Source organism: Argiope bruennichi, chromosome 7 (genome assembly GCF_947563725.1).
Source record: "Argiope bruennichi chromosome 7, qqArgBrue1.1, whole genome shotgun sequence".
Taxonomy (NCBI): domain Eukaryota; kingdom Metazoa; phylum Arthropoda; class Arachnida; order Araneae; family Araneidae; genus Argiope; species Argiope bruennichi.
In genome coordinates this window covers 27,422,959-27,448,789 of record NC_079157.1, presented here as the reverse complement: position 1 = coordinate 27,448,789, position 25,831 = coordinate 27,422,959, and the positions used below count along the sequence as shown (strand labels likewise).

Sequence of the window (25,831 nt, the reverse complement as noted above, 5' to 3'; positions counted from 1 at the left end):
ACATTGACAATGATAGAGAAAGGTTCTTGCTAAATTTGAAAGAGGAATTTTAAGAACGTTATTTATTGAATCAAATGCAATAATTAAAGGAGAAGGTCCAACTCTGAAATTTACAAAAAGAGCCAAATATTAAATTCGTAGCAATAACGAGGATTAAATGAATAAGAGGCTTAAAACTCTACAGAAACGACAGTAGAGAATTAAAATATTTGGTATCAGAGAAGAGAGACCAAAACTCGGGGGGATTGATTGCCATGAAAAAGATTTGAAAATTAAGGTGACAAATTGGAAAATCTTAGCCAAGAATAGGATGGCGGAGAATGGAATTTGAAGGAAGGCCACTGACCATTCGTGCTTATCATGGCAATAAAGAACAACTTATGAAGCTACGTGTATTATTTGAATTTAGCTGCTTCTTTATCGCTTCTCTAGAAGCGATTACTTTTAATGATAGTTTTAAAACGAAATTTTTAATCTTTAAACAACCAAAATAAGTTTAAAATATTGAATCAAAATGGTGTAGACTTAACTATATTTCAGTTTTTACAAGAACTATTTAGAAACAAGCGATGATATTTTAACAGATTTAGGCTTAAGTGGAACCGATAGATTAGATTATTGCATTAATTATTTTACAATTGCATAAAATAAAATGTGAGCAATTTTTGTTGTTTTAAAATGCTTTCTTTGTTGATTGTCCATATTGAAAAAAGTAAATTAGAAGTCAAATGATTTAGACATTTCTCATTTATAACATAACTGACATTTGTTATAGAATCTAATATTCTAAATATAGTGCGAAATTTTTAAATCCATAAAACAAAAACAAAAAATGAATTCCAAAGCTATTCCATCTTAAAAAGTTTATTCACACACAAATGTTTTTGAACTACAAAAATAAATCATGCCTAAAATGCTATTAAAAATGTTTTACATTTTTTTTTTTTTTTTGTCCATAAATTTGGGAAGTCTTCCTAATATATTATAGTTTAGCTGGAAGTCCTTAGCTGCCTGCTCAAGACCTAAATGGACAACAAAGTTATGAATAATAAGTTATGACAAAACAATACGATTGGTTGTTCAAACATTAATAAAATGTTCAATACAGGGTTGCCATAAAATAACTGAAAGTATTTGCAACTAAAACCGATATAAATTTGGCTTCACTTCATTAAATTTAAAGTTCATTTGTATGAGCCTTCTATCATAACTCTCAACAGATTTGAATGAAATTTGACACCCATGTTCCCTAGCACCTAGGATTAACTGCACTATTAAAAAGTTTTTGAAGATTTTAAGGTTGTTCAAAGATTCTAGTGGAAAAATGTACCATTTCATTGAAACAAAAACAAAAAAATTACCCCATCTGATAATTTAAAGAATTATCTTTAGTAAAATCAGTTTTATTGCACCAACTCAAATTTTTATCTATTACATTAATTTGAAAAACTATTAATTTTTTATTAAAATATTAAGCCTATTTCAGTATTTAATCAAGAATAAATCATTCATGCATTTTTGCTAGTATTTGTTTTCTACACCGTTTCAATTGTTGCAATTTCTTTAACCATTTGACCTAATTAGTCTTATTTCAGCATTTAATTTTAATGCATCCATTTGATATCTATCATTTGGTTTCAGCTTGAATTCATTGAATAAGATTTTACTTGATAACTTTGTTAGTTTTTATTGTATTATTGTTCTCAAAATAGCAAAACCAAAACTTATCCTAACTGTAGAGTAGTAATTATTAAGAATTGATGACTAAAGTTCTTAAGAATTTGAAACTGTTAGACATAAAAGAATTCGTTTTTTCTTTCAAACGAATAGAACAAATAAAAGCAGACAGCCGTGCTCACTGCAGCTAACTCCATACACAGATAATGAAAAGTAAGGCAAAATAACATATTTAACATTTAAATATTTTATTTGATTTATTAAGAGATTCTGAAAATTAGAACAAAATAAGTTAATTACAACACAAACATAGAAAATTGTATAAAATTTCACGGAATTTCGAAAAAATACACAAGTGAATGAAACAAAATATTTATCAATAAACTTTAAGGTCTAGGCACACATGTATTGTTTTTAAAGTGCATAATTTTCCCTGCACATAAAATATTACATAAACGATTTCTTTAAAATGTTCCCATGTCTTAACATTTCAATTTATTCTGCTCAATTTTAAATTCAGAATTTTTTTAAATAACGAACATTATTTCATAGCTACCCTGTAACTATTTATGTTGCTTGTAGAAAACAATTTGGAATTTCATTTTTACTTACCTCAGTTATGAAGCAAATTACATTTTAAAATACATTTGGCTTAAGCTTCAGGTGGACTCCTAAAAAAGAAAATTTAATGTTTATTTCTCATTTTATACATACAGTAAGAGCTTAAAAATTAACGATCTAAGGAATATAAATCTTATTGATATGAAAGCGTTAATCGAGTATGGAATATTTCAATGCAAATTAATTAAGGTAAGTTAATTATTCGGTCTATTGATTAATAAATGCAAAATTAACCGAGATGTGCTGTTTGAGAGAACATTTACAAATGCTTCATCTCAACTAACAAAGAGAGAGGATACCATATGATTTAAAGCTACCATGTTGGGAAAATGGGGCAATTAAAAAAGTTATATTGTAATTAAAAATTAAGCGTGATTTTAGCGTTATCCGTTGATAAATCAAGCAGATATCGCACAAGATTTTTTTCAACAACGATTGGCATTTTTTAACGATATTTAATTTTGTCAATTCTGGAAATTTTAAAAAAAATCTGCAGTTTAATGGATGTTTTCAAATGAAATAAAAATCGTTTTCAATGCAATATTTAATCGTGCGATTTTCTATTGTTGAAAGCTTTAAGGGAACAGTGGACTATTCGACACTTGTGGGAATTAGTAAGGTTATAGAAACTAGACTTGATACATATGCATAAAAAAAATTTCATAAAAACTTTAAAAACGAGATATCTTAAATTTTTTAAACCCAATTTTAAAGAATTCAAAGTATTCCACGCGTCTTAATTTCTAATTTTCGCTTATTTTTTTTTTTATTACTCAATGTAAAATTTGGAATAAAACTACGCATAATTTTGCAATTTCAATTAAATGCTAATTTTTTTAGAAATATTTTTAGGCACACTTACAGAATTTTCATATGAAAATTATGTTTTTCTGAACTAAGATTCACTTTTAACGAGCAAAAAAACTCGAAATATAAAATGCATTCCCATTTTCTTTCGATGTTTGACCAATATCTTTATTATCAATTTCATTCAATTTATTCAAAAATTAAGATGCCTGGAACGTTTTAAAAAGATGATTAAATCTAATTACAATATCATTTCGAGAAAAGTCATTAAGATGTACTTTAACCCTTCAAATATTTATTTTATTGAATACATTTTATAACACTCTTTTAGTTGAATATAAACATCTTTTGGCGATAAACGATAGACATAAAATTGAAATAAGCAAAAATGGACGAAAAAGTTCAAAGTCCCAAAGAAAAATGCAAACTACAAATATTGAACAGGAGACAAGAAAGCTTAATACCGTGAAAGTTCGGATGGATTATCTTGAACGTTACATTTTCATTTTCTCTTATACGAACAATGGAGGAATTATTTTAATATTCAAAAAATTAGAACACGAGATTGAAAAATCTCATAGCTTTTAACTTCGAGTTAGAAGAACACATTTTTGGCATTATGTCTATGAATACGGCAAAAATGCTTTGACCTACACGTACGATGATTGGAAAACCAAATTTGTAGATATCTTGCACCATTTTTTTTAACACCAAGTTTGCCCAGAATTTGATAGAAATCTACAAAATCAGTTCAGAGGAAGTCTCCAAATATATATTAACACGATAACCACAAAACTGAGAGCGAACTAGATTGATAAAATTCGGTACCCAGATTTAACATCTATAGCATAAACCCCTATCAAAGTTTGAGCCAAATCCACCTATGAGTTTGGTTTGGTTTGGTTTGGTTTGGTTTGGTTATATTAACGTCCCGTTTGAAGCAACACTAGGGCTATTTTGGGACGGACCTCGTCATTTTGAACCGCGGTCAGATGACGAGGACGACACCCGAGCTGGCACCCCCCTCTCCACACCACACCAGCGGGAGGACGTTTGGCCATGACGGATTTAACGTGCAACAGACCCCCTTACACGGCGGTTCTTCGGTGGAATCGGGTCACGAACCTGAAACCCTCTGGTTCCGAAGCCGAGACCTTACCACCAGGCTACCGCGGCCCAATCCACCTATGGGATGACCATCCATCAGCCTGTTCTTTCACAAGCATGCAAATGTAATAATAAAATGACATATAGCATGTTATTACCTTGCGATTGAAACTGTAGTTCTGTGTGAAATTTTGATTTTATTCGATCGGGTGAAAAAAAATGGCCTTCAAATACACATTCGCACGTCATCTATACTTATAATAAAGCTCAATGTGTGTGTGTGTGTGTGTGTGTTGGCGCTCTACAGGCCAGATCGTTTGACATACAGCTACCAAATTTGGTACATGTTTACCTTGGAGGTTGGGAATGTGCACCTGGGGTTTCTTTTTTCTAATTTTTAGTTAGAATTTTAATTATTAATTAAAAACTAACTTTCCCGCCAAAAAAATCTTCCATTTTCCCCACCGCCAACTTTTCCGCCAAAAAAATCTTGCATTATTCCCAGCGCCAAACGAGAAAGGCTTCAGTTTTTTTTCTCCCAACAGTAATGAGGCTAGGGTTAAAATTTTTCGGCGGATTATTTCAATCGGTTCTGTTTATTTTCTTAATGTTTGATGCATTTAAAATTAAACATTGTTAATGAATCAATCTTTCAGATTCATTCTGAAGTACTTTTGAATTAAAATACAAAAGAATAAAGGAAATTAAAAATTTCTAATCCGCATAGCGTTACCCCAACTGGCGTAGAAAAAATCACGTATTTGCGTTACGTAACCGGCGAAGAAAATTCACGCATGCGCATTCTGTTCTGATTGTTGCCATGACAACGTTATCAATGGATGATTTAAATTATTTTTGGGTTAGTTGCATGCTTTTGTAAGTAAATTGTATTTATGTTAGTTATATATTTTTTGTATATGCTTATAGTTTTAAGTACATCGTTTTTTAAGTAGTTTTTTTAAAACCTGTTTTCAACCGTTTATTTTAAACGATTCGTTTTATTTTCTTAGTGTTTGATGCATTTAAATTTAAACATTGTTAATTAATCGATCTGCTCATAATGAATCTAAGAAAATTTTGTTGACCAACTCTTGAGATATTACATAAATTAAAAAAGATATTCTTTAGTGCCCATAAAGTTTAAACGCTGAGTGACTCTATTTTCAGTAATCAGATTATAAAAAATGCTTTGTTTCAGTAAAAAATATTATTATATTAATTGAAGATAAATTCTTTCCACTTTAATTTAAAGCATAAATTCTACGGGTGCTAACAGAAAATGAGAGAGATACATATTACGTTATGACTGAAGGCCTTTATAATATTATGAATGAATTGTATGATAATCAAAATTTGAAGTTTTAAAATATTTTGATGAAGAAGCTATTAAAGTAGAAATTGCATAAAATATTTAATTATTAAAATTTTAACGAACATTAAGATTGGCGAACCGGCTGGTCGCCAAAGGCGGCTAGTATTCAATCAAGATGCCAAATATATGTTCCGTAATTTATTAATTAATGCCAGGCAAGATATTGCATTCTTATCAAAGATCTAATTTTAGGCAGATGAAGGAATGCGAGAACAAGACCATAATTGGAGACTACTCCCAAATAATTGGACTTGACTACGATGGTTCATAAACACAGGCAATAGTAATAAGGCTGTTTAAACATGACTTTAATTTTTTCGTAATTTGATGATGCTTAAAAATAATTTCTTGGGGGTGGGATAGCATGAACTTAAATTATGCATACAAGATTTGAAAGTCCATAGAACTAATATTTCCGTCATACCAACTGATCGCCAAAGGCGATTCATTTTGCATAGATCGGATATCATAAGGGGAGAGAAACTTCTTTCGTAGATTTGGAGAAAAGGCTTTTCCTGCTTTCAATTTATTAAATTTGAGTTCAGTATAGTTGAGTTGATTTATATTATATATAATCAGCACACATTATATATTGTTACGAATCTGATGCTGCTTCCTAGAATAGCTGGTTCCATAGGAGGTCCCAGAGCTGGGCGACAAACTTGGTGACCATTTGGCGCCTTGTTGACGAATTTGGAGACTTTGGCGCCAAAATAGATTATACCCGAAACATCGAGAATTTTCCCGAACCGTCCAGTAGGAACCGAGTTACGCCTCGAACGTTCCTGATTGGTTGAGAGGCTTCTAGCCCCGCCTCCTGAGACCTATAAAAGAAGCAGCCTGCAGCTGCTGGGGTTGTCGTGAACCAGATCGTAGTCGGAAGCGACAGCGCGAGAGTAGTTGGAATCGACGGTAAAGAACTGGCCTTCCAGAGAAAAGCGGAGCAGCGACGGAGTGAAGCTACTGCTGAACTAAGCTGTGCGCTACTGTCTTCAGTAGAGTCTTGTTGTATGCTGCACGTCTCGGCTGAAGATAATCGTCTTCTGTGCTGTATATAGTTGTCTTTGTGCTGTCCTGTGTGTCTTCGTGTAAATAAACGTCGTTGTTTCATTTTCTACTTCTGATTGAGTGTTCTCCACACCATATAACTCCAACTATCCAAACGAACCCCCGGGAAAATTCGTAACAATATTATATATATAGAGTTGAGTTGAGTTCAGTTGGAATTAAAAAATTCTACGTTTTCAGAAAATTTGAAGATTGTTTTAAAAAATCTAAAAAATGTAGCATTGGCATTTAAAGTGCTAAGGTACAAGCCATTTGTTAAGAATATAAAAATGTCAATATTGGCGAATAGGTAGAAATGCCACTTTTAAATTTCAATAACGATTTTTGTCGAAATTTAAACGAGAGAGGCCCCCCCTCTTTTTTTTTTTTTTTTTTTTTTTTTTTTTTTGCAATAATTTGAGAATATTGCGCAAAGCTGATTTTTTTTTACAGCGTTTTAAATTTTAAAAATAATTTTAAGCAAGAAATTTAATTTTTGCAGTGAAATACATACATTCGTCACTGCTTCATTAAATATTTAATTTGCAGTTTTCTACCATTGTTTAAAACCAAGGAAGAAAAATTCTGTGCAGTTTTTATCCATGTAGTTTAAATACAATTTCACTTTCCTATTCCTCTTTACCTTGAAAGACAACATGCAATTTGAATAGATTACCCAAACGATTCCTTTTAACGGTGAAGTGATGTTGAGAGACAAAAAACTATTTATAATAACTTTCATATTTGTCTAGGTTCGATGCTTCTTAAAAACAATTTGTTGGAGGAAAGCTTCGTTTTGCTCATATAATGACAGTATTCGATGGCTAAAAGGAATCTTCACCGGTTTAAGAACTCAAAAATAACACCAATACTTACTGAATGCCGACGGGGAGCTCTCTGCACATGAGGACTTCTTTGGTTCGCCTCTCGACAATAACAAATCTCACTTTAAGATTAATCTGAAATAATTAAAGATCAATTTAGTGCAAAATTCAATGCAAAAAAATTATTAGATTAAGAAGTTTTTATAAAATCAGTAAGAGAAAAAAAATTTCAGCATTTTTTCCCATCGACCTTTCGCATTTGGTTTTCAGTTTTGCAATAAAGCGATTCTTCAATGAATTCTTTTAATAATTCGATAGACAATTAGAATTACAGCAAATTTGTTGAATACTGGTACCCAACATAACAAAAATCTTGAATTTTGCAATTTAGTATAAAAACTATTGTTTTTCCAGATTTATCCTACTGTGCTACACAGAAAAACGGTCTTCATTTTGGAACCTTTATACAGATTCGTCAAAATTTAACACAGATCCCCCATTTTAGCATAAAAAACTCATACCAAATTTCGTTTATGAAGCTTATTGTTTCGTTACACTAAAAGAAAGTAAACATGCAAAGAAGTACTGTAATGCTAAAATAAAAGTGAGCTCGAGATTGACATTTCCAAGTTTCAGTTTCCTTATGTCCAAGAAACTGATTTTAGGATTGTGTTTGAACAGATGGCTCAAACTCGCGAAGAGCTGTATGGATGTCAAAATTTGGTTTCATATTCGAGTTTGAACCAAAATTTAAATGTTAAGTTGTCAAAATCTTTCAAAGACGACCTTTCGTTGGTCTATATGCTTACGTATATTTCGATAGTTGGTATGCGAGCTCATGGCCAAAGTTGTATACTTAGGTAAAATTTTATCCAATCGATGGAAGCGAAGGCTTATTCAGTTTTTCTTCAGTTATTTAAGAAGCAGGAAATGCATTACTACACGCCAAATTCGTGGAGAGGGGCACACATGCTTGCGGATTTATTGATCTTCAGAGATTTGCCACTTCCTTACTCCCACTATACGTTTGGGGAAAGCTCCAATATTGTCCAATTGAGAGAATAGAGGGAAGAATATTCCATCTGGCATTGAATCATCGCATTGACGAAGAATGCCAAGCCATTTATAGTTTTGATCCAAAATTCGACTACCAGCTACTATCTAACGGAATGTTTATTCTGGTGTAAAAGTGACAATTCTTAAGCGCAAGCAGTTAGGCGAGATCATGTTCTAAAAATTATCTTTTCACCAAAATTTATGACCAGCGTCGAATTTTGGAATAAATCAGTAGAAAGTATTCCAGAACTCTCATCTTGCTTGTGTTAAGATGAACGAAATGAAACATAAGACGCTTCACACTGCGAAATACACAATGGGAGGGAAACAGAACATTTTTGGCAATTAGTGCATGATTCATTTCGTATGATGTAGAATTTATGGATGTGTAGTATAATGGGAAGTCAGTGGTGCAAGATTGTTAGTGTCCATCGGGCTCTCATTCATCGGCATCTAACTCGACTAGATGCGGATTTCTTATTGTGTACACCCTATTAGCAAGAGATCGTACGATACTTTTACGATGTCGTTTGACACTTTAAATGCCTGCTGATAATCGTTAAGGTATCGTTACAATGTTGTTGAGTTTACTGTGCTAATAGGGGATTTAGGAATTGGCCTGAGGGTTGCAGACAGGTTGATTAATATACATTTGATTATATGGCAACGAGGCTGAGTTCTATGAATTACAAAATTAAAATTAAGGAGGCTTTTACATTATACTTAATATTATACCGAGATAATTAGATAAATAATTGGTTATGCTATATTCCACTTGATATGACCTATAAAATAATCCTATATTTGAAATTTCTCTACAATCTATCATTAAAAAACTTATAAGAATAGACATTTTAAAATAAGAAATGAAATAGTTGGAAATTGTAGTCATTCTCACAAGATATATATTTAAAAATGCGTTTTATGAAGTTAATGGAGTAATTGGCAGGCAAAAGAGTAAAAAAGCAACCGATTTTGTAAGTCTAAATAATGTCATCCATAACTTAGGCAACATTGCAGCAAGACGAATCTCGGCCATCAAATACACTCTGAGAGTCAAGTTAAAAGTGTGTTGTAGTGCAAAGCAAATAGACTAGATATCGAAGGACATCTTAAACGTGCATTACTTAGGAATGCAGATTCTAAAACTGCCGTTGCTCAATCGTTTTATTTGTAAACAATCCGTTTTGAAACTTGCGTTTCAACAAAAAACACCACTGGCGTCTACGAACAAATCTAATTTAGATTCGTTTAAAAATACAGTAATTTGATGCACGTATCTCATGCGACCACCAAATTAAAAGAGTAAATCAGGCTTAAACATTCTGCAGTACTAGTTTACACAGATTGGCGCTGAAGGCGTCTACATTCAATGCCTTCTTTCTCACTATATCACTGATATAGCAGTCAAGAGAGAAGATATCCTGGTCACCACTGTTAAGGAATAGTCAGTAAGATCACATGTAGACAGAAAACGTTGTTCGAACATTGGAAAATACTCGTCTCGAAGTGAGAGTTATACGTCATTGGATCATTTCTCTTCCTGCCCATGCGCAGCAATACAAGCGTAACAATCCCAGACAGAACAACGAGTAATATAATGTACAATTATATTCGAGATGCAGTATAAAGCAGTGGTGTGAACACCGAGCGATATCAAATGCTGTGTTGTCCAGACGATACATTTTAAAATATTTGCGAACTAAGAACTCGGTTCTTTAGTAAGCGGTGTAAAGATTTTCTTTTCTTAAGTAGACTTGATATTCAATGCAATATTAGTCCATTCAGCAAAATCACGCATGCGCCGAAACTATACAACCGCAAGTGCTTGATCAGTCGACATAAGCACATGTTGGTTTCGCTTTTTCAGAGCACGCTGTGTCCTATGCATGCGTTAACTTTATCGAATAACATACAACATAATAGCTCGCATATTAATCCAGTTTATAATTCAAAGGAGACGCAGAAAAGTACTAAACTCGAAGCGCCTCTTAACAGTTTGATGGTATTAGGGGATTGCTTACCTTAGGGTAGTTAGCCGACACAGCAAACTCGGACTCGTGCCTGATGGGTCGGTTGGTCAGGAAGATTCCTACGTCCTTCAGTTTCTCGCCACTGTCGGTGTAGGTAGCGTTGTCGAAAGCATCGGACTTGCCTCTGTAGGGAACGGTGAACTTCTCGAACACACCATATACTCGGAAGTCGATCTTTCCAGTGTAGTTTTTAGTCATTACTATGGGAATAATTAGATACAATTTAATAAGAACAATTAAATTTTTTCTTCAAATTAAAATGTCAAAGCAAAAGTTATAAAAAGCGAGACGTTGATATAAAAGCCAAGTTAAATGAATTTTATTACATTAATAACTCTTTTATTGAACATTAGGCTTTTAAAATGCTGAAAGACTTGTCCGTCTAGACGGGCAGTTATATTAACAGTATGTCATATTCGATTGTCATAGATTACTACTGGAAGTTATAGAAAATCCCATGTGCATTTCTATTTATAGTATGCTTTAGATGTAAATCAATAGCAAGTTGTTTCCTTATAATAGGACCTCCTCTAATGTTCAAGAACATCAATATCAAAATTAGAGTCAATGGTGATTTGTTTCAAACCTCATAGAAATAAGACAGAGTTGGGAGAAAAGGGTAAGCTGAAATTAAAAAATAATGAACTCTGTAAATAAATAATGAATGAATAATGAATTTGATTAATAATTGAAATAAGATTAAATGAACAAGAAAAAGAATTTTAAAGTGTTTGAGATTTAAAAATAGTGTTAAGTTTTATTACATAAGAAAATTCGTCTCGGGATAAAATTCGATTCCGAAAATGTTGGAATCGACATTTCCATGAAAAAGCAATGCTAAAATAGAAGTGATTAAAGAAAAATATTAGTTATAATTTACATCCGAATTAAGAATATTATGAATCGGCAGACCTCAGGCTATTAAGCTTTGCTATAATCCAGCAAGAAAAGCAAGATGAGAAATTTAAAATCTCGTAATTAACATTCGTTAGCGCTCCAATTAAAACCAAATTAAGATATAAATGGATGGTGATCCAAAATATACATTGCCAAATACAAAATAAGTTAATAGAATCAAAGAAAGAATTCATCCGTATCCAGTGCCCGTTCATAAACACTCCCGGGTTGAACAAAAAGTAATTATTCATGCCCATTTTCGTTGTTCGCAAAATGTTGGCTAGATGCCAAAAGAGTTACTGAAATTTATAGACGTTTCTTATTACAAGACATTCATCGATGCATTTCCTGCTTCAAGATTTACGATTTTTGTTTTTATTTCTAGATTTCCCTCCATGATTCCTTGTCATTTCTGGGATGGCATAATTAGACATTGTTATATGAAATAAGAATCGTAATAGAAGTCTTCATAGGAATAACACGAACCTCTAACGCTATTTTTTGTATCACTGATGCATCAATATTTTTCATTTCTTTGGATTAATTTTAAGATCTGCATTAATTATTTTTGATTGCACACATAATTTATATAATATTCAGAATTTTTTTTATGAACTCGAAGAGGGCGAATATACTTTAGAGATAAAATACTTGAAATTCAATATATACGAGAAATATTTGGCCTTGTCAATCTTTATTTAAGGCTTCAAGGATTTTAGAATTATAGTTGGCAAATATATGACGATTTTTTCAATTAGCATTTAGCGATACAAAATAGTTTCTCTTTCGCATTTATCCAGTTTAAATAAGACAGAATTTGATGGCAATAATAGATTCAAAACTCGTTAGAAGGTTGATTTTATTCCCCTAAAGTCCTGCATTGCTGCCTCAGAGCGGCGGGGGGGGGGGGGGGGGCTCTGGGCGGAATGGGCGAAGTACGTCGGGAGAGTATTCTAATGGTAGGGTCACCTAAGGCGTGAAGGTTATTCCATTATGCTCAGCTAAATGCATTGCAGGTCATGAGGCAAAGTCAGACTTCAGCCTTTGGTGTCTCTAGGTCCTTGACCTCTTGAAGCTACATTTTAAGCTCTTTTATCTTGACTTCGGGCTCATGGACCTGGTTTGATGTTACTGTCGACCAGGTGGGAAAGCCACAACAACACACAGGTTGATTTTCCTTTATTCGTAAGAAATAGAACGCTAATTACTTCACAGATAATGCTATAATCATAGGGAATACGCGAGTTGCATTTCAAAGAACGATTAATCAAGACACAAAAGAACAAAGCATCAAATCGTCCAGAACAAGCTCTAGAAACAGATTTACGATTCATAGAAAAAAGCGATTCGGAATAACTTTCAAGACTGACAGACATATTCCGATAAGTGTTTTTACATAAAATCATGCGATTACAAATTCATTGTACGGCAGCTAAAAGGGGTCATCGCGACAATAAAAATGAACAGGATACCATCATTAACATCTGCTGAAGTCTAACTCCGGAAACACCATTAAAAATATTTGATAAGTTCTCTTTCAACCGTATTGCATGTATAGTTCCAATAAAAGAAATTCTCAATGTTAAACCAAATTTTATGCTAATGTATCGATATACACCGTATTGCATTGTTGCCGTTGGATTTTCCAAGCGTTGATAGATACCAGTTACGTAGTGACGTAGAGGACAAGAGTTCCATATGTAACTTCACGACTCGACTTGATGAAAGGGTGAAAAAATATTTAGGCTCCGGATGGCCTTCACACTTACTAAGCTATTTACGATGATTGAGGAAGAAAGCTACGCCACTGCAGTCATAGAAATCACACCATTCTTTTTAAAACGATTTCGTTTATGGAAGGAAAAGTATAGAATCTGCTTCACTGCAGGATTACTTTTTTTGCCAATTTTCTTTGTTTCGGTAAGTTTTTTTTTTTCGGGGGGGAGGGCGAGTCCTCCAATGGACTGCAAATGAAGAATTAAAGTGCAAGTGGTGGTGTAGTTAAATAGAATTCTAATAAACTAGAAAGTTCCTACAGAAAGGACAATAATGAATATGCGACCAGTCTAAGTGAAGAAATAGCACTATTAATAAAATGTGGCGGTTTGTTCCAATGTTTCTCTTTCTACTAATGAAAGTATAGCATCCCATTCGTTCTGAACCATATTCAAGCGGCCATGTATTACGCGGATAATAAAGCTAATTTGAGGTGTATCTCGCCAATTGCACATTCTCACTTTTATGTTATTAGTATTTAAATTCCTGATTTTTGCAAATTGAAATCAAAATATTTGCACAATCTGAATATATAAAAACAGTATGTGAGCACGAAAACTCAAACAAGCCTTAATTTAGGTGAATAAAATTGGGTATATTGTCTCAAACCCAGTTTGAAGACTTGTAAAATTTGGATGAAATCCATAAATGGAACTCTGTTTGGCAGTTAGAACACGAGAACTACAAAATGAGGAGAGCGAAAGGATAAATGTTTCGATGTTTATCATCCAAAATGCAGCATTGATTGGTTGTTAAGCTGTGCTTCACGGCGCAAGAGTCATACTTGGCAAAACTACGCCAAACACTAGATATATATATTCTTCATCTCATGTGCAGTTACTAGTTCTTTAAAAAGGAAATTTCAAAGTTCAAAAGAAGAGAATTCAAATGAGTTTGTAAACAAAAAAAGGTTTGGATGGCGATTTTCTCCAATCCGTTAAGGTGACATTTGTACCAAATCGGTTAAAATGTAGCATTAAATTTGGAGTCAAAGCCATTAAAGTCCAAGTTGACCGTCTGTACTTTCACAAGCATATAAACTCAGTGATTTAAGTATATATGAATCTTGGCATGTGATCTTGTTACTAAAGTTTTAGTTCCCTGCCAAATTTTGGCTTTAATCAGCCGGAAAAAAGGGGTCCAAAACACAATCGGTTTTCTGAAATCAAAACAATTCGGTTGGATTGGTTGCATTGCAGTTATTAATAGCCAAAGACAGACCGTTAATAAGTAGAGCAAGATTTCCTAACTATCGTTTGGCAATGACGGACAATTAGTAATGCGTAAATATATTTTCTCGAGTATATTCATGGAAGTGTCATGGAAATTACTTTCCATGGTTAACATTTACTTCCGTTTAAAAAGGAAAACTTCGCACCTATTAAATTTGAACAACTTTAACACCTTGATTGGCGTGCGTGCGTGCGTGTGGGGAGGGGGGTACCGGTGGGCTCATGCAAGTTACACTGCAGGAAATTCAGCTCTGCAGTCAACGTGTTAATCAGCAGAGGGGCGATAGGTAATGCATAAGATGTATTTTTCAGAAATTCTTTATTAAATGCTTTTTTCATTTTAACTTTTACGGTGTTATTAATTTTCCATTTTGAGTAACTGAATTTTTAATTTGAAACCCGTTATGCAATATTAGAAAAATGAACACATTTCCCATCTCATCCCATTTGTTGAAATCAAAGACCACAGGCGCATGCGTAATTAACGCATGTGGGGAGTTAGGTATGCAAAAGAGTAAAAATATTGCTAACTGATGATTTAGACTTTTTAGCTTTACTTACAGAAATTAAAGACAACTTTGTGGGATTTCCCCTGATACAGAGGGCAAAAGGCATCACTGGCGCCACAATCAGATACTTTCATCAACACATCTTTGGAATGAACAGTAGTGTTGGGACCTAGAAAAAAAAAGAGAGAAATCTTGTTACATAACATGCATATAAAAACAAATCTTAAAATAAAGCGGATAAAATACAAAGACTTCCCCTTTTAAAGAGAAAGTTAAACTTACGATTTGAAACAGCCGCTTTAAAGTATTACAGAGTTTTTCGTATAATCACTTGGGTCAACTAATTTCAATGCGAGCATCCTCAATTTCTCAAAAAATGTCAAGGTAGTATTACAATTATTACCAAGTATTTTGGAATATTTCCGCGGGCACCCTTCACACAGTACATATGATCCTAATTTAGTCTTCAATTGTAACAAAAACTATTCTACGTAACCCCAAAATTGATAGTGAACAATGATTGATCAAGTTGAATATTTGGAAATCAGGAACACGTAAAATTTGCCCTCCTTGACTCCGATTTAATTGTGTTATCAACTGGACTAAAGAAAATTTAAGAACAGGGTTTTTCCATAGTAAAAATTTTGCAGTATTATATTATTCAATGATCCTTTTGTAATAATTCTTTGTAATCGTGAAAGGACTATTCATCAATGAAATACAATTTGCTCAAGATCTACTTTCCAGTTTTGCATATCGAATCCATAAATACAGTTATAACTCTTAAGATTATCCTCACATTGATAAGAACGTGACTAATTTGTTTGCAATACTATCGCGCTAGAAGACAAGTATTGTTCGGTAAATATCAATCTAAATCTGTTAGACATTTAGCAGACGATTCCTTTTCAAACACTGTATAACTGCTACTACATTTATTTCAATTAAAATATTAAAAAGTAAAAGCAAACTATTTTTTCTTTGATAAACATTTTATTAATATTATTTCATTTTTTTTTTGTATAATAGCTGATGATTAATTGTAAACCTTTTGGAATCTGGCAATGTTTGTAATATATGTTGTTAAATTGAAAGAATAAACAATCCGATGGAATTCTAAAATGCTTGGAGCATTATTTTAGTTCAAGAATTTAAGACTGCAAACTATAGTTTGAAGCTTAAGAAAACGGGCAGTTTTCTAGAAAGCATGCAAAAAGTATCGCTATCGAATTTCTTTTCATGCGAAGTTTATTTAAATGGGTTCAACTGAAGCACACGGAAATATTTTAGGGATGCGACGCATTATCTTTAAAAATTTATGGCAGTTTAAGTGTCCATCAGATATTTGAATATTTTACGAAATTCAGACAATTCGAGTGCAATAAATTATACACGTGGACTCGAAATTATATTAACGACAAAGATACTGAACTATAATTACCACACAATGATTTTCAAAGATAAAGAAATATCGCATTTGACGTCGCATTCTTTTAACAAAAGATTAAGAAAATGATGAATCATCTTTATTCACCTCGCCTGAAAATTCATTGTACAAGTCCATCTTAAAAATGTGTTGGATTTTATGCCGGGTTTACATCCGGCCAGTTATAAGACTGGCAAGTAGGCAGCGCGTGCGTAGAAAGGTTGAAAAATGCTGTTCTGTCCATGGCAAGTAATTGTCCCGACGGGACAACTACAAGCCGCTGTATTGTATTTTTATTTACTGCGAAAGCATTTGTAGAATTTGGCGTTTTTTTTGTGAAAAAAAAAATTATCACTTATCGTAGATTAAATCCGGCATTTTTTGCTCTTGGTTTTTTCTTATGAGAGGTTGTGTGCGTTTTTTTTTTTTTTTTTTTTTTTTTCAATTTTATTTGCCATTTCTTTTCTTCAGTTTTTCAAATTTTGGTATGTTGACTTTATTTTTATTTTACCGTGCTTCGTTGTGTAAATATCCACCCTTTTAATACGATATGCAGCGAAAAAGAATTCAGGGACGCCAAAACGGCAATTTATAGCCAAGCATGGAATGCTTGAATCGTATGGGGTTGTAGTAAACAAATCGATCCTTCTACGCATGCGCTGCCTACTTGCCGTCTTATCTTAGTCTGAATTAAAATTCGTACATTAATCAATCGAATGTAGCTGTGGGAGTCGTAATTTTACGACTTACAGTCGCACTTCTGTACAATAATCAAATCTCAGATCATAAGAGCATTTTTCATTTCAAGTAGCTTTTTGAACAGCCAGATACTTTGTGAAATAGTTTATCCTCTTAAAGCCGATTACGTGGACTTCAAAAAATATAAAAGTGAAAAACGTGTTTTATTCAAATATCGGGTACAATCCATAAAAGCCAAAATGAGACGAAGATGACTTATTGCCGCCATTTTGAGCATATAAAAGGAACCAGACGATCAAATAAGGAAGAAAGCCGACAAAGCAAATATCAGATAAGAATAAAATTTTGACGATACATCTATGGTACTACAAAAACCCGATAAATTAATAATTCAAGAAAAAGTTTTAGTTTTTTTTTTTTTTTTTTTTTTTTTTTTTGTTTAAACTTTGATCTTGCTTGAAAAATTCAAATACAAAAATTTAAATTTACAAATTTCCAGGTTTCAGACCATCCTGAATCCTAAAAACATTTTTGGAACTATATCTGTCCGTGTTTGAAAACGGCAACAAACCTTGAGCTTTGTGAATGAAATTCGTTATATATTCATAATAAATTTATAGATTTCTTTAAAAAGGTTAACGAAAGTCACTTCGGAATAGTGGTGTCCAAGTGAAAAGGATAATTACAAATTTCTAGAAGCTATACAAGATTTGATGCATAGTTTAGTATCTTTAGATAGATTGTTAGATAGATCTTTAGATAGAGTAGATTGTTAAATTTTGAATGTAATCTGTCTAAAGATTTACCATGTGTCGGTTTGTACTTTTGCATACATATAAACAAGATAATTCAAAAACAAAATGATTGATAGGTTAAATTCGTTATGCGACTCCGCAACTATAATTGTTCTATCAAATCGATTTCAATCTGCAGAGGGAAAAATCCCAAAATTCATATTCGGTTTTCTGGTATTTGTATAATTATATTTCAGTGATTAATCGACAAGGTTCGCACTTGGCTAGACTCTTTCGTAGCTATTATTAGGCAATGGCTTCAATTAATATACAAAGACAATTCTCGTTACAAGGAAGTATCCGCCTCATGTGTTGGAGTCGATAAGAATTGACCTATCATGGCGCTGAGGGCTTCGGCCAAGGTAGAAGTTTATGCAGGGTAGAGGAATTTTTTTTGTTAGTGATGAGAGAAAACCCAGCAAAGCATGTATACCATGATTAATTTATCCGCTTTATAAAATCTTGTTAATCAAGCCTCTCAAAATCTTGTAATTACTATACCGAGTTTCATCAATCGTTGAATATCAAAAACTTCTTTTAAAACTGGACTAAATAAGTTGTTTTTCATTTATCTGCCTTTTAGTAGCTCCAAACGAGAAAAGCTCTCGTTTCGAATTGATACAGTATAATCTGAATGTATTGCCACCGCTTTGTTCGATTTCCGTACAATAGCAAATGTATGCATTGCGTTTTTCTACGATGATCTTGGTTGTACCCAAAATCTCTCGCGTTCAAACAGGAATCTATTACAAAGTTTAAAATTAATGTACGGTTTCTCTTCAAGCATGTCAGAATCGTGGCAACTGCTCAAAAGTTCGCCAAAATCTCATGTCTACGAAAAGTGGTCAACGGCTATTAGAGTTGCAAACAAAAAAGATTTCATTTCAGATGCAATTGTGATAAAAATAATTCGGTAAAAGTCTACAATTGGGAGCAGCTTGATTTTTCGACGCCAAGATTAGCGCCAAGGGGATTTTTGGTCGGTAACCCAACATCAATGAAAATAAAACATTATGGAGACCAGAAGTAGTGATTCGTAGCTGAAATTTGTCGCCAATAGAAGGGCCACCCAAATCTACAATAGAACCAATAATTCACTCAATTATTTAACTATCTTACATGAAACTTAAATCTAACCTTTTCTGCATCGATTAAAATGAGGATAAGCTTCAAATGAACTTATTTGCCGATAGTACCTAAAAATATTTTATATAAATTCTCTGAATATGAAATTCATGAAAAATATTTTACAAGATCTCATAGAAAAATTCACTGAAACAATAGTCAAAAATAATTACGTAATATTGCCAAATCACCCATCAATCTGATTCAGATGGTATTAGATGGCCCGTTAGCTCATATCTGATAAAACTCGCAACGATCAGACTTTGGATTTCTGTATCTGATATTTCTGAGTTCCCAATTAAGAATTACAAGATATTTCGTTTTAATTAAAGACTTGACTTTAATTCCGTAGAAAGAGCTGATAAACTTTTGACAGAAGTGATAAGGCATCAGTAAATATTTAATTTTCGCACAGTTAAAGTTTTGTAAAAGTCTGAAACTTCAAAACGCCAACTATCGGAAAATATAAACAAACCAACTGCTATCTCTTGATATGAATATCGATTAATCTTTTTACGCTTGAAAAACGTTGATGATTGACGCGCATGGGAAATGAGATTTCTTCGAAGCTGAGCAATTTCTGACAAGTATAATTTTGGCGCCAGTCTTTAGTGCAGAAAATTTAATTCCTTTTACGCAAAATTTAAAAGTACGATACAGATTTTAAACGGTACATTATGAAATGATAATAGAAGTTATAAAATTAGAAGCTTAAAGAATTGCAATATTTGCTGAATTTTCCAACTTTAGACTCGCTTAATATTTTTATTCGTTTCATACAGTTTCCATTAATTATATTTAGAGTTAAGAAATAATCGTAATATAAAAGACTGCAGTTATGTTTTTCTCCATGAAATGCGACTTAAGCACAGTGGAATTCGAATCTTTACACACTTATTTAAGACAGAATGTGCAATGCAATTAAATGCTTACTAGAAATTAACCGACATGTTGCCATTTTAACGCTATAACTTCGGAGCAAATTATCTTAGAAGAGATTTTTGTATTTTTAAAATATGAAATTGTACTTTTTCACTAATGTAAAGAATATCTGCGCAATTTTTCAAAATTAATAATCGAGTAGATGCAGACGATTTTGATATAAGGAAATTTATAGCTATTCCGTAGCTAGCCAGCCAACGATGATATTGATCTGTATTTTTTAATTCCTACCAGCATTATATCACTATATATCTTGTTCAAATTTTCAATCGTTAATAAAATACTTCATTCACTCAAGTTTAAATACATTTTTTTTAAAACTTCTAGTGGATGACACTTGATGTTAATACAGTTTTCTTTTTTTCAAATATTAAATTTGTCCAGTAATTTCCATTTGGTCGCCAAATCCGTCGCCATGTCACCAAATGATCGCCAAGCTCCATTTTACCACTTAATATTGTAATTCTGTTATATGTATGCACATATTTATATTAGTTAATAAAAAGTAACTAAAAAAATTTGTTAACCTAAATTTTTTTTTAAATATATTGCTTGTCATTCTTTAAAAGATTAAAAATAAAATTGCTGACGATAAATACCACATTATACAAAAGAAAGCTTTTGCATTAAAATAAGTTATATTTATGGATGCGCTGGGAATCCTTTGCCACTTTAATAGATTGACTTTTCCGCATATGATTAAAATTTCAGCTCGTAATATTTTAAAAATTATTCTGGAGCAAGATCTTTACAGGATAAACTGCACCGAAGCTTAAGATACAAACTATAGATGTAATTTCGTTCAGAATGCAACATTAAAACACATGTCCAAAGAATAAAATTAGAAATGGTTAAAAATAAAAATATGCAATCAAATACATGTAAAAACTCGCGGCTTCGAATATTAAAGTATAAACAAGATTTTCACGATAAGCTTTAACAAAAGGTTGTGATAATTAAAGCTCAAATTTTCCATTATTAAAAACATGAAAATGGCATTCCGAGGAACAATTGATAGCTAAAATAAAAATGATCAAATTAATCGTTTTTCTTGAACTTAAGGTTAATACTTGTCCTGTTTGACATAAAAGGCTAATCGGGGGATTGATTCCAACGAATCGAAGTGCATTGTGCATTTGCAGAATAAATCTGTTTTCAATAGAAATATTCTGGTTGACAACTTCACGTGAAAGTGCTACTTGGCCAAAGGAATCGTGAAAGCGAAAGCCATTATTCTTTTAACATAATTAAATTTCGTCGAGGCCACTAAGCAATAACATTCTCGGGCTCCTTATATAATAGATAAATATTGTAAAAGCTTATTTCAGTTTTTATCAAGTGTTTATCAATTTCTTACTTAAAACTACTTGAATAAACTAAATATCAACTGTTTACTTGCAGATAAATTTAGAAAGTATTTCAGTTTATTGCATATAAATATACACAAATTTTAAATTAAAAAAAAATTAGAAGCAAAGGTCTCCAAAATTTCTCAACTACTCTTATATGCCTTCTAGGCATTAGTGTGCAATAGGCATTCGATTTGGCGTAATCGTGAGATCCTAAGGGAGTTTGTCGATTAATCCTTAGCATATTAATAGCAACTGAAAGTCGAATTTGTGTTTTACACTCAGTTTTCCCAGCCGACTAAAACATTTAACACATAACTACACTTGCAGTCAAAATCCAACAAGAAATTCGATTTATTTAAGTCATTGCATTTGAGCTATCACTTATATTTTCTGAAAGTACAAACCGACAGACTGTCAATCCCTAGTTGGAGTGAGCTCAAAATGAATTAAAACATACAAACTCGGCATAAAAGCCGTACCCTAAATTTTATTTGTCTAGCTCAAAACTACAGTTCTTTATTACGAATACATGTACAAATCGTATTTAACCAAAGTGTGTTTTTTGAACTCGGAAAGTCTGAAACAAACATTCGTTAAAAAAAAATGAATCAGTGATTTTGACAATTACAACTGAAGACTATATCAACACGAATTTTTGAAGTTTGAAATTTGAAATTAAGATTCCAGGAGAAGTAGGAGGAAAAGGAGAAAAAAAGAAAAAAGCCCATCTACACAATCAAGGAGAAGTTTTCTTTAAAGTTGGATTGAACTTTGAAAAAATCTTTATAATAACAAAGTGAAAATGGTATTAAACAACTATTTTGCTTCTTAAGAGTAATGAAGATTTGGCGGCATCTTTTGACCATCGCTGACGATCTGGCTTCTAATTTAAATTTATTTCCTCCATATCTTGGTTTACAAGCGCTTGCATTTCATTTTGAAAAGTTTAAATAATTTAATGAATAAGCATCAATTACATTGTTTAATAAGAATATTTTCCAGCAGTTACTTTATGGTTAGTAAAGAAAATTTCATGAAACGACATAAAATATTTCTCTGTAAAAAAACCACATCACGAAGACCAGTTAAGGATTAAAAATAATTGTTACGATAATTGTTTCCACATTTCGCGATTGATTCACGAAAAATATTCCTGGAGAACGAATTAAGAGAAAAATCTTAATGAATTGGTAAAATTGAAATAAATGGCACCGGTTTTTGCCAACTTTCGCCGAAAAGTAGAAACCCGCTAAACGTCCACCATCTTAGAACCGGAATTGTCTATCGAAGATCAGAAATTTTTTTAGAATAGGGAATGGGAAAAAAGATTGGGTTACCACATTTGTCAAGTATTATCTGAAGCAGAATTCTAGCTTGGCAATGGCATCTTACATTTACATCTGCTGCGAAGTTTTTCTTGAAAGAAAAACGAGCAATGTTGCGATCATATTTTCAAGTATGGCTTGACTGTTTCGCCAAATGATTTATGAAATTTTAAGAGAAATTAGGAATGAATTCTGGATACAATGCCATCTGTTGAAAATTATAGCCAAGTAAATTCAAGCGGTTTTTAAAAGATACAATTGGGCCAGCTTTTATGCCATTACTTTATTAAAATATTAGCCCAATTCTTCTCTTCAGATGCGATTTAAGTTTTTATTATTATTATGTTTACTAAATAATGTCATTGCACAGATTATGCAACAACTATACGGTCAATCTTTTCAGAGATAGAAGCAATTAAAAAGCGTAGCATAAGGCAGTAAAAACATACAACTTAAATACATTTTTCTAGTCAAGAGCTGAAGTAAATTAATCCGGTTCACTGAATTTTGTATATTCAAAGAGAATTATAAAATATCCATTCTCCCAGTTTTCTGCAAATATTAAACAAAAAAAGTAAGACCACCAAATGACCTTTAAGAGATACCTAGCCCAAACTACAATACATATTAAGTTTAATAATACATCAAGTTAAGACTTCAGGGAATGACAGCTTAATTTTGACGAAAAATTTGTCAACTTGGGGACGAGACCATGCAGGATTCGTTACCCCAAGAGAATATTAAATTAACGAATCTTTTTTCCGTTTTATGTTGTAAACATCTTAGTCATTCATTTGTGAGCTACTTAGTGTTAAAAATGGCATGTTTTTCGGCATCATTACTTTTTAAATACAAGTCACCATTTGCATGTCTGCTTGAAATATTGGCTTGCCTGGTTGTTAATGCGAAATACTTTATTTAAAATACCTACAATTCATTTCATTCATTCAATTCACAATTAAAAATCAATCGATAAAACTAAAAATACAAATTTAATAGAATTTGACAACTACAGGCAATGCGGGTACAAATTAAAAGAGCGTAGATACTTCGAGATAATATCTGAAGCGAGATTTTACTTTGGAATTAAAATGGTCCAGAAAAGTCACCCTTTTTAAAATCTTAAATTTTAATGTTAGCAAAAGAAAGCGAATGAACAGTTTGATGAAATAATGCAATTTGAATTTCATTATTAAAAATACAGCAAACTGTATCAAATAAAATTTGTAAATTAATAAATGGCGATAAAAATTCGAAAATAAAATTGGCATCTTAAAAGAGTTTCTTTTTAAGTATTAAAATACATCCCAAAAATCATTTTTACATTATCTTTAGAGGGCATAACTGAAAGATATTAAAACCTTTATTTAGTTATTAATTTATATTTTTAGCAACTTGTTACTTTGAAAACTTGACAGCGAGTTTTCTTCTTTTGAACTTCATGGGTGGCATATTATATCAAGCTCGGCAAAAACAGTAGATAAATACCGATTTCTCCGAGATAAGGCACTTGATGAAAATTAAAGTTCGGAGGAAGTACCATGCTTTTAGGTCTAACTAAAATTAACAAAAACAATTCAGTTTCATATTCAACTCGCAATATTGAATATTCTTATACATTTACATATTATAAAATATTATATAATACTTACAATCATAAGTAGTTACGTAATCTGCTGAAGCATAAGCAATCACCAAGAAGAAAATGCAACTTTTCAGAAACATGTTCATAGATTTTTCTTTTCTTTTGTTTTTTTTAAGTTACAGAAAAATACACTTAAAACTTAAATGGAAGCTTCCGTTACCAGTTAACTGCGGTTGCTTCCCTCGCGTTTCAGCTTTTATTCAGATTTTCTTGAAAGAAAGGTGAAAGGTTATTTATCGCTGCGATAACCAATACTCTTCAATGACCCGTAACGTCTGCCAATCAGAATTCAGTTTGCAAAATTCAAGAGTGGCAATTTTCTCATCATACGAGTTTATACGTTGCCATACTTGATAACTAAATGACGTGCTTCCCGATAACGTCCACTGCGAACTTTTGGTTCAGAGTTCCCAAATGGAATAGAGAGGGGAAAAAAAAAGTTGTTGTTTTGAAAAGGAAATATTTATTGATCTGGTTTGACGTAGGAGTGTATTACGCTCGCACAAATGGCAGATATAAATCAATTGCTATCGCCAAAGCAGTGTTGACATTTTTATATTTATTAATGAAGAACTTCTTTGTCATACAAAACTGCGGTTGGCATCAGCAAGTCACGTGTAAGAACTACTTAACTACTTACTTCGTCTGGCTTTGATTTCACGTGATTCGACAACAGATTGATGATCGAAAGTGAATGAAAATAACTTTATTTTTTTGTGGTTTTGAAATAAAATTGTTGAGTAATTTCTCTAGGAAAAAAAAAGAAAAGAAAAAGGCCTTAACCTTAAAGAAAAAAAGTTCAAAGTCATTGATTTTTTTTTAATGCTGGGAATATTATTATCTTAGTTTCATAGCTTGGCTATAAAACTAAACTTCACTATTTCGAAATACGATTTGCGTTTTAAATTTACTCATAGGTTATTAACACAGACCTGATGGCTTCATGATCAAAATATAATTTTTTTTAGTTGAATCAAGATTAATTACAGTCTTCATTTAAGTGTGCATTGAATAATAAATGCTGCGTGTTTATCCTCTGGAAGTCTCATTTATTTGAGTTAAAAATCAAGCCAGATGGTTAGGTGCTTGAACAAGTGGCGAAAAGCTCCAAGCGATTGAAAAATTTCTAAACTGTGTTAGAAACTTAATCACGATTCTAGTTTTATTGCTTAGGTCTATGCTCTTTCAAACAGCAATTGAATCAGTTAGTTTTTACTTATGAAGAAATTATGATTACACAATGAACTAGTACCAACCTTGATTAAACTGCAAATTAAAACTGTATATTGACCTGATACGTACATATTAGACACTAGATATTTATTAGCTATTTAACCTCCTAAACTCGATTCCTCTGAAAAATATTGATTGTTACATTTGTAATTTGTATATATACAAAATTTCTCATATATTTTACGTCTGTATTTTTATATAAAAATACAGACGTATTAAAAAAGTTTCATGTATTAGTATACAGCAAGTACAGTAATAGTCAAAATATTCGAACTCGAGATTTTGCAAAATTTCCATGTTTTAGATTTCCCTGAGTTCGAAAAACACATTTT

At 32.2% G+C, this 25,831-nt stretch overlaps 1 protein-coding gene across 1 annotated transcript; it reads right to left on the bottom strand.

Annotated features, from left to right (window-relative positions):
- Window positions 1-848: 848 nt before the first annotated feature.
- On the bottom strand, window positions 849-24,474 carry LOC129975818 (uncharacterized). Its single transcript, XM_056089048.1, has 6 exons — window positions 24,274-24,474; window positions 15,011-15,127; window positions 10,536-10,744; window positions 7,508-7,590; window positions 2,290-2,348; window positions 849-1,022 (listed from the first exon to the last, which is right to left on the bottom strand). The coding sequence occupies exons 1-5, from the start codon at window positions 24,350-24,352 to the stop codon at window positions 2,330-2,332; spliced, it is 507 nt and encodes a 168-aa protein (XP_055945023.1). The 5' UTR covers window positions 24,353-24,474; the 3' UTR covers window positions 849-1,022; window positions 2,290-2,329.
- Window positions 24,475-25,831: the final 1,357 nt, after the last annotated feature.